At 35.7% G+C, this 9,936-nt stretch overlaps 1 protein-coding gene across 4 annotated transcripts; it reads left to right on the plus strand.

Annotated features, from left to right (window-relative positions):
- The first annotated feature begins 2,624 nt into the window (after positions 1-2,624).
- LOC107914094 (protein FLOWERING LOCUS D) lies at positions 2,625-7,476 on the plus strand. Of its 4 annotated transcripts, none has more exons than XM_041116100.1 (6): positions 2,625-4,530; positions 5,026-5,787; positions 5,872-5,917; positions 6,035-6,159; positions 6,519-6,597; positions 6,774-7,476. In XM_041116100.1, the coding sequence occupies exons 1-5, from the start codon at positions 2,751-2,753 to the stop codon at positions 6,548-6,550; spliced, it is 2,745 nt and encodes a 914-aa protein (XP_040972034.1). In that variant the 5' UTR covers positions 2,625-2,750; the 3' UTR covers positions 6,551-6,597; positions 6,774-7,476. The 4 variants fall into 4 exon arrangements, with proteins under 4 accessions (XP_040972034.1, XP_040972036.1, XP_040972035.1 ...); XM_041116102.1 differs by having other exon boundaries at positions 5,026-5,525; positions 5,604-5,787; positions 6,519-7,476; XM_041116101.1 differs by having other exon boundaries at positions 6,505-7,476.
- Positions 7,477-9,936: the final 2,460 nt, after the last annotated feature.

Raw genomic sequence — 9,936 nt, forward strand, 5'->3', positions numbered from 1 at the left:
AAAAGAAAAGGGGAAATGGGAAGAGTAGAGAGCATTAAGGATTTTTTTTTAAAAAGAAAAGGGGCAAAAGTAAAAATGATTTTAAAATAGTTTTTTTTATTTTAAATAGTACAATAAAACAGCATTGGAAAGGGGAAAGTCAGCATGCGACTTGGGCCATGTGCATTGTCCCTTTAGATGGGGATTTGTACTTTTAGTCTCTCCCCTTCGCGCCAGCTTCTAAATTGGCACAGTTTGCATTTTATGTTCTTGTAAATTTACCCTGAAATTTGCATACTGTCCCAATTTGGCCCAGCCCAGGTGTTGCATTTAGGAGTTTGGATTTTTTTGAGCTTTTGGTCCCTCCTTATTATTCGCGTGTTCGATTTGGTCCTATTCTCTTTATCTTTATTTCGGATCTGCCCCGAATTTTTGTTTTCAATCCAATTTAATCCTTTTAGTTAATTTGCCATTTTATTATTAAAATTGATTAATTATATTTATTTATTAATTTTATTATTTTTGCTATTATTATTATTATCATTATTTTTATTCTGTTATTGTTATTATTTCTCTTGTTGTTTTCATTATTATTTATATTATTGTTAGTACTATTAGTACTCTTTAGTTTATTATTATTATTATTATTTCGTCATTATTTTCTATTATTGTTATTAATATACTATTATTATTCTTATTAATGTATTACTATTATTATTTTTACTTTATTATTACATTATTACTATTGCTATCATCACATTATTAAACTGATTAATTTCGGATTGATTTTGTCATATTATATATTTTCTCTTTGTATATATTTACATTATTATTGCTATTACTATTATTATTATTATTATTATTATTATTATTATTAGACATAACATATATTTTATATTATTATCAACTTTAAATATTTTACATATGTTATTTCTTTTAAACTTTTGTATATATCGTTTATATGTTAATGATTTTAAATTCTATTATTGTTATTTCCTTTGAACTTTATATACATATCACTTATTTTAAATTTTATCTTAAAGTTTTACTGTGTATTATATTTATATGTAAATTTTCATCTAGACTCTTTTAAAAAAAATTCATTAAAACGAAAGAGACGTTTGATATTTGGCAATCCATGAAATTGTGCCCTAACGTGCTTGGTTTCGGTTTTCTCGTTCGACCAAATAGCCGAATATCCTTTTTAAACTTTCAAAATAAGGTAATATTTCGTATTTAGAAAATTCGAGAAAATCGTGCCCTAACTTACTGAGCTTCGATTCTTCTCGCGTTGATCCTAAATAACCGAACATCCTTTTGAAATTAAAATAAATGAGGTTTAAACAAAAAAAAATAAAGGCAAGCTTACTCTCGAAAATACGATGTGTTGTATCCTAACTTACTGGACGTGACATCTTGTTACTTCGAGATAAGGAAGCATTTTCCATTTTGATTTATTTGAGTAATTTTAAAATAACAATATAAGGAGGGATTGTATTTTAAATTCTTTTTGAGTTTTTTAATTTTCGACACCAAGACATTAAGAAATCAACTAGGTACCAATTTTGGGCGTATCGAGGGTGCTAACCCTTCCTCGTGCGTAACCGACTCCCGAACCTGTTTTTGGATTTCGTAGACCAAACTCGTTGTTTTAATAAAATCGAATTGTTTATCAAAAACAACCATTTTACGAGGTGACCCGATCACACCTCATCAAAAAAGATTGGTGGCGACTCCCAATTTCGTTTCATTTTCAAAATCCAAGTCGACCCCGTTTTCATCCAAAAAATGGTGTCAACAAGTTAAATTTGGCATTATACTTATTTTATAAAGATAAAATTTATACTTGTTATATTCCTCCACCAAGCAAACACGTGTCAACACTAGAACCATCGTTGACCTATATTAACTTCCTCTAAAAGAGCATCCCGACAGACCTCTCATTCACAATACCCTTGAATGTGACCACCCGCTCTACCTTAAAAGAGTCCTCCACCCGAGCTTAAGTGTGGATATTATCCTAATGTGGACACACTTCCAAGGAAATAAGGAACCTATTTAAGGTAAGCTACCTTGTATTGATAGAATCTTATGATACGTGCATATGATTATCCATTGCATATGATTATCCATTACATATTTAACGGGGCTAAATGTATATTCTGACACGTCATACTCACTAACAATGGGACCTCTCCTATAAATACCTTAAAAAATGATGAATTGATGATTGATTTTTTAGCACCCTGGAGTTATTCTAAACACTTATCTTCTAATCAATCTGTTCTCTTATCTTTGTTCTGGCTCTCTGCCTCTTTAGATGAATCAGCCTTTATTACACCATTTTGATTTATTTTTGTTTAGTCTTGTCTACCTCCCTTATTGTATTTTGTATCAACAATAAATTTTATTGACAATGACATGCTTTTTTAATAAAAGATGAAATTAATAATTTAAGTATAACTTTTCAAAAAACAAACTTTGAGGATTAAACTGAAAAACAAAATATAGCGCAAGGGTCAATTTATGAAAATCCATTAATGCACGGAGGATGCCCTCGCTGGCTCGGCCATGACGGCTACTCAGTTACAAGCAAGAAATTTTTATTATTTTTTACAAAACGACATGTCGTTTTGAGTTGCGGTTCCTATTATCAACTAAATGCTGTTCTAGTAAATTTTTTCGCAGGAAACAAACACTACTTTTTCCCCCGCCATCTCTACCCGTTTAAGCAGCCCTCCCTCTCACTATATAGTGTGAAAGAAAGCTCAATGAACTCACCAAATGAAACCCCTGATCAATTCTCCCAATTCTCCCAATTCCCCCTTCCCCATTTCACTCTCACTCCACCTTTACCAAACCCTAACCCTAATTTCCCTCCAATCCCAAACCCAACTCCAACACTAACCCCAGTCCTCGATTCTAACACCAATGCTACACCTTCTCTCGATGATCAACTTCTACCCTTCCCAGTTCCCAAAAAACGACGACGCGGCAGGCCCCGACGCACTTCCTCAACCTCATCGTTTCAACTCCTTAACTTCCCCAACGATTCATTCAACCCCAATGTTCCATACTCTGACCCTAACGCTTATTCGATTCCCTCATCAGTAGCGGCGTCGACACAAACTTCACAACCCAAAATTGCCGACGAGATCATCGTTATCAATAAAGAATCGACGGCTGAGGCTCTCACCGCTCTTTCCGCTGGATTCCCCGCTGATTCTCTCACTGAGGAAGAAATTGACTTCGGCGTAGTTTCCTCTGTTGGTGGCATCGAGCAGGTAAATTACATTCTTATTCGAAATCACATTATTGCGAAATGGCGCGAAAATATATTCAATTGGGTGACTAAAGAAATGTTTGTTGATTCTATACCACAACGTTGTCGTACGCTCTTAGATTCTGCTTATGATTATTTGGTTACTCATGGATATATAAATTTTGGGGTTGCCCCAGCAATCAAGGACAAAATTCCTGTCGGTCTTAGTAAAGGTAATGTGGTTATCATTGGTGCTGGATTGGCGGGGCTGGCTGCGGCTAGACAGCTAATGAGGTTCGGATTTAAGGTGACTGTTTTGGAAGGGAGGAAGAGAGCAGGTGGGAGGGTTTATACAAAGAAGATGGAAGGAGGGAATAGGGTGAGTGCAGCTGCAGATTTAGGCGGGAGTGTATTAACGGGTACATTGGGTAATCCATTAGGGATCATGGCAAAACAGTTGGGTGCTTCGCTTTTTAAGGTGAGGGATAAGTGTCCACTTTATCGGATGGATGGGAGTCCAGTGGATCCAGATATGGATATGAAGGTGGAGACAGCTTTTAATCGGCTTTTGGATAAGGCTAGTAAGCTTAGGCAGTTAATGGGGGAGGTTTCCATGGATGTTTCACTTGGGGCAGCATTAGAGACGTTTAGACAGGTTTATAGAGATGCAGTAACTGAAGAGGAGATTAATTTGTTCAATTGGCATCTTGCAAATTTAGAATATGCAAATGCAGGATTGGTTTCAAAGCTTTCACTTGCTTTTTGGGACCAAGATGATCCATATGACATGGGAGGGGATCATTGTTTCTTGCCTGGAGGGAATGGAAGGTTGATTCAGGCTCTAGCAGAGAATGTGCCTATTTTATATGAGAAGACTGTGCATACTATTAGGTATGGAAGTGATGGAGTGCAGGTTACGGCAGGCAATCAGGTGTTTGAAGGTGATATGGCACTATGTACTGTTCCTCTTGGAGTTTTAAAGAGTGGGTCAATAAAGTTTGTTCCTGAGTTGCCTCAGAGGAAACTTGATGGGATAAAGAGGTTGGGATTTGGGTTGTTGAATAAGGTCGCTATGCTTTTCCCTTATGTATTTTGGGGTACAGATCTTGATACCTTTGGGCATCTTACTGAAGATCCAAGTTGCCGAGGGAAGTTTTTTCTATTTTATAGCTATGCAACAGTTGCTGGTGGTCCTCTCTTGCTTGCTTTAGTAGCAGGAGAAGCTGCACATAGGTTTGAGACTCTGCCTCCTACAGATGCAGTAACCCAAGTTCTCCAAATTCTCAAGGGTAATCAATTTTGATTTCATGTGTTGAATAATTTATTTGTTGCAGCTTCTTTTTTTCCTGTAAGCTTGAAATATATCCTGTAGTCTGAAATACTGAAAGACAGTCATTAGCTGCTAAAGGTATATTAATGTTGCGGTGCATTCTTATCTTCTTTATGTACTGGTTGCTCATATGGCTTAAATTCATGGAAGCTTCTTTGAATATTTGAACAATCCCTAGCACTTTGTCATTTATTTTATTTGAATGTGCTACAAAGGAAGCATTAACATTTGATACATTTTTGAAAGAAATTTTATATGTCTTGGTTGCTTGTGTGGTTCATTTTAATTGCAATATGCAACTTTCTTGGGTTTGTCATTGTCTTATTTGCATATTCTACAAAGAAAGGGCGAAGTGTCCTGTGGATTTGAACCAGCACCTATTGTATCTTGTGTCCAAAAATTTTATTGTTCTCGGTTATGCGAGTATTCTTAGACTGTGTATAATTGTCTGCAGGTATATATGAACCGCAAGGAATCACTGTCCCTGAACCCCTCCAAACAGTCTGTACTAGATGGGGTGGTGATCCCTTTAGCCTAGGTTCGTACTCTAATGTTGCTGTGGGAGCATCTGGAGATGACTATGATATACTAGCAGAAAGTGTGGGGGATGGAAGACTTTTCTTTGCTGGGGAGGCCACTACACGTCGATACCCTGCCACCATGCATGGAGCTTTTCTTACTGGGCTCAGGGAAGCTGCAAATATGGCTCAATATGCCAAGGCTCGGACTGCAAAGAAAAAGATAGATAGGAGTCCTTCAAATAATGTTCATTCTTGTGCTTCCCTCCTTATGGATTTGTTCAGAGAACCTGATTTGGAATTCGGGAACTTTTCTGTTATTTTTGGTCGAAAGAATGCTGATCCAAACTCACCAGCAGTTTTGAGGATAACATTCAGTGAGCCCCGAAAGAAGAATCAGGAAGGTTCAAAGACAGATCAGCAACATTCTAATAAGGTGCTTTTTCAGCAGCTACAGTCGCATTTTAATCAGCAACAACAGCTACATGTTTACACATTGTTGTCTAAGCAACAGGCACTTGAGCTGAGAGAAGTGAGAGGTGGTGATGAGATGAGGTTGAACTACCTCTGTGAAAATCTGGGAATTAAGCTGGTGGGACGGAAGGGTTTGGGACCTAATGCTGATTCTGTCATTGCATCTATAAAAGCACAGAGGGGTGTCCGGAAACCCTCAACAACTCCTGTGGTTCTAAAATCTGGTGAGAATCATTGTTTATTCTTTGATTTATATTTCTCTCCAAAATATAAGAGCTTGAAATAACATTTATATGGTTTTGGTAAAGGGGCATCGAAGATGAAACCAGGCACTTTAAAGCAAAAATTCATTAGGTAAGGGCCGAATTTTCAATTCTTTCTTCATATGCTCGTTAAAGATTTCTGTATGATCGAATGAAGGACTATTACCTGATCCCCTCTGTTCTCCATTTGTTATTCTTATTTTCACAGGAGGGCTAAAATAGTCCGCAACACTAAAGGGTTGATTCCAGCTCTGGTTCCGAATGCAGCAAATGGCAATATGCCAGAGGAAATGAAAGTGATAAAGCAGGCTCCTCCTGACTCCTCTGCTTCGGGTATGTCTGAAGGCTTCTAGTTTCCTTATTAGTCTCATCTTCGGTGGTACATTTCTATTCCACGCAGTTAATTGTTCTCGTTAAGTTTTCATTCTTTTTGTTGCTATTTTTGTGTCAAATCTCTTGATTGTTCAATTTGTGCCTTTGTTCCACCTTTCTGTAATTCACATGGTGTGTGCTTTTCTCTTTATGAAAGTTGTTGGGGAAATTTGCATGTGTTTATTCTTGATTTGATTGTGATGACAAAACCAAGATGGTAAGCTTGATCCGAATATACTTATATCATCTGTCTGTTGATGTAGAATGGGTAAATATTTTCAAATGGGAAATCTGAATATAATAAAGTTCCATTTTGTTAGGGCAAAACCAAGGTGAGATGTTGAAGCAATGAGCTGGTTATGTCAGTGTGTCCTTTTCTGAAGATCTTGAGAGTTCTTGGTAAGTGACATTGCCTAAGCCTGAATATTCTGCTGCGACCCCCCCCCCCCTTTAAATGCATAGAGCTTGCATTATTGCTGTTCCCATCATTTGGTTAAACTCTCGGCTCAATCGGTTTTACTGTGAAGTTGTCTTTTCGACTCGGCCTATATCCTCAAAGGTTATAAATGCTACAGTTAGCTATACATCAAGCGAGAACCTGTTTTTGGCAATGGTTGGGATGCATTTATCGAGTGTCTGTTTCCCATCAAAGACATCTCTGCCACCTTCTGCAGCCCCAACTTGACTTCAGAATCACTTTTCCGTAACATTATCAACAAAGCTTGTGATCACAGTTTGGCTATGATGACAAACTGTTTAATATTCATGAAGCCTGTTGTTACCAGATCTGAGGGAGAAATGTTCTGCTGTGGCTGAGGATTTCCAGTAAGATGCAGTGTGAGAAAAAGAACAGGCAATGGTTCTTTTATAGAGTTCACGATTGACCTCACCCCATCAAACAAACTGAGAAAATCGACCCGATCTCGCCATTTACAAGGATGGCTGCTGCTTACTATACCCTCAAGGCTGGAATTCTAGGATCTCTGATCAACGATGACTTGTAAGAGTTAAAATTACACCGGCCTCAACGTTACTCGGATTTGGATGGAATATTGATGTGTTTTAACACGGTATGTTCAATTTTCTTAAATATTTACTTGCATTTGGGAAAATATCTATTTATGTATATCTTGTACTCAATACCTAATTGTACATCAGGAGATATAGGAAGTTTTGGGCAAATATGAGTAAAAAACGATGTACATGATGCCTGCTGGGAATGTTGAATATTAAGAGATTTTATTTAAGTTCAACTTCACTATAAGTATTTTTCTTTTATTTGTGTTGCCTCTTAATTCCTTATATATGTTCTGTTTCATCGCGTTCCCGCAAGATTAGGGGCGCATGTCCAAGGGCATGGTGCCCATTTTTAATTTGGGTTTTTTTTTAATAATTAAAATATATGAATATTAAAATTATACATTAATTTCAATGTGCAATTTGATGCATGAATTTTAATTTAGTTTATAAGTATGAAGGTTTGAATTTGTTCCTATTTTGATCATTTTCAAGATTTTTTTAACTGGTATAATAATATATTTAGTCTTCTATACTTGTATATTCTATCAATTTGATCCGAATACTAAATAATTTAACAAATTTAATTTTTTTCATATTTATAAGTTTTATCAATTTGTTTCTTAAATACATCTTCATCATAAATCGACATTATAAAAAACAACAAAAAAAAATTAATTGGAAAATGTTTGTAATGTATCGTTTTTGGTGAGAATTTGTTTTTTTTTTTTCATTTTTTTTCAGCTGAGAAAATTGATAATCTCTTTCTCATTGAAACATATCAAGAAAATAATTTTTTTATTAGATTGAAATCATCTCATGAAATTGAACTTAAAACAATCAAATCACATGGGGAACCAAATGTGGACGTAATAAAGAAAAGAAGTGATAAAAAGTTGTTCGATAAACTCTCAAAATTGATCAAGTAAAAAAAGAACATTGTGCTTATTTTTTCATTAAAAAACCGAGAGTAAAAATCTTTCATTGTTATTGTTTTTTATCTCCAATTTATTAGCAAAAAAAAAAAAGTGATTATGGGCGATGTTTGAAATTAGAATGGTTGCTTCTATCGAACAAAATGGTCTTTTTTTTCGTAATCATTTAAGATGCTTTTGGAGGGAGGGGCGTTAATTCCATTTATATGGATTAAGGAAGCGGCAGTGGAAGAATAATTAGCTTCAACCTTTCCCGGTGAAAAAACCCTTACCATTGCCACATTCTCACCAGATTTAGAGGCTCTAATTGTAAGAACACTGCCGGCCTTTCTTTCTTTTTCTTTTGTTTTTTTTTTTAATAAATAATTGGTTTTGTTTTATTTTGTTCGTAAAAATGTGAAGGATTTTCAAGAAATGTCCACACTCAAACGGGAAGTAAAGGTTGCAGTTGAATTGGGAGTTGGGATTGGCGCCGAAATAGGACCCAAATGAAGGTGCTTTATCATGGGTGTAATTATGGCCTATAGGGCTTTTATTATTATTATTATTATTTTTTGTTCATGCACTTTTTTTGTAATGATATTGTTCAGGCACAAGAAGAAAGAGCTTGATTTTGAAAAGGAATTACAAGCAATAAGCTAAAAACAATGAATTGAAAAAATAATTTCCTAATGTGCTTCAACAACAATGACTATCAATTTTATCAACCGGAAAAAGAATGAAAAAATAAATAAATTCCTCACCCAAAAACAATGACACCTTACCTAATTAAATTTTATTTTTATAATTTTTTTATGATGAAGATGTGTTTAACAACTATATTAATAAAATTTGTAAATGTGATGCGTTAAATTTTGTTTTTATAATTTTTTTAAAAATTAGGATCAAATTTATAGAATAGGTAAGTATTGAGGATTAAATGTATTATTATAATTGTCTGCAGATATATATGAACCATAAGGAATCACTGTCCTTGAACCCCTACATGGCTGGCCTACATGGCTCCACACCTGAAGCACGCCCGTGTGTCTGCTTGTGTGTCTCACACGGCTTAACACACACCCGTGTAAGCCTAATCTCAAACAGTAAGTCACACGGCCTAGATACACACCCGTGTCTCTGACCCTTGTGGTCCCTAATAGTAAATAGTGAGTCACACAACCTGGACACACGCCAGTGTCTCTGGCCCGTGTGGTCCCTAATAGCAAACAGTGAGTCACACGGCCTATCACACGGCTGTGTGACTTCGACAACCATGTTTTTTGAAGTTCAAATTTCATAGAAAATCAGGTTTTTGGCATGCACCTGAAGTGGTTCGAAATAGGATCAACATAGAGGACTCCTGAGTCCCAAAACGAACATTCAATAAGCAATTAAGCAATAATTCATAACAAACACCAAGATTAAAGCGCAACCAATTTCGTCGAAGCGTTTCGACACAAAATCCAACTCAACACCATAATTACTTCTGTACAAAACCACGATTCATGAATCGAGAACATCAAGGAAACTGTTATCCTTAAGACCTTCTCCTGAAAACGATAATCAAACATAAAAACAAAGGATTCAAACAAATTAGGCAAGAAACCAACTTTGGCGAAGGTGACAACACCAACGATTTCAGTTCTGAAACCACTAAAGTCACGCAATTAACAGAACAAACTTACCCTGCAAAAATAGCAGATATGAAGTACAGATCTAAGCGGCAAGAGGAGAAGAAAATTCACTATGTCAAATTTGAATGATACAAGAGGAAAGACAGCTACATCTATTTATAGGTTTGTAA

The sequence above is a fragment of the Gossypium hirsutum genome, chromosome A06, assembly GCF_007990345.1.
Source record: "Gossypium hirsutum isolate 1008001.06 chromosome A06, Gossypium_hirsutum_v2.1, whole genome shotgun sequence".
NCBI lineage: Eukaryota > Viridiplantae > Streptophyta > Magnoliopsida > Malvales > Malvaceae > Gossypium > Gossypium hirsutum.

Bases quoted from the DNA above. Each gene is read 5' to 3' on its own strand.
- LOC107914094 (XM_041116099.1), top strand. From the start codon at position 2,751: ATGAACTCACCAAATGAAACCCCTGATCAATTCTCCCAATTCTCCCAA. The intron at 5,788-5,871 runs GTGAGAATCATT...GTTTTGGTAAAG, and splicing joins TCCTGTGGTTCTAAAATCTG to GGGCATCGAAGATGAAACCA. The intron at 6,160-6,518 runs GTATGTCTGAAG...CCATTTTGTTAG, and splicing joins TCCTGACTCCTCTGCTTCGG to GGCAAAACCAAGGTGAGATG.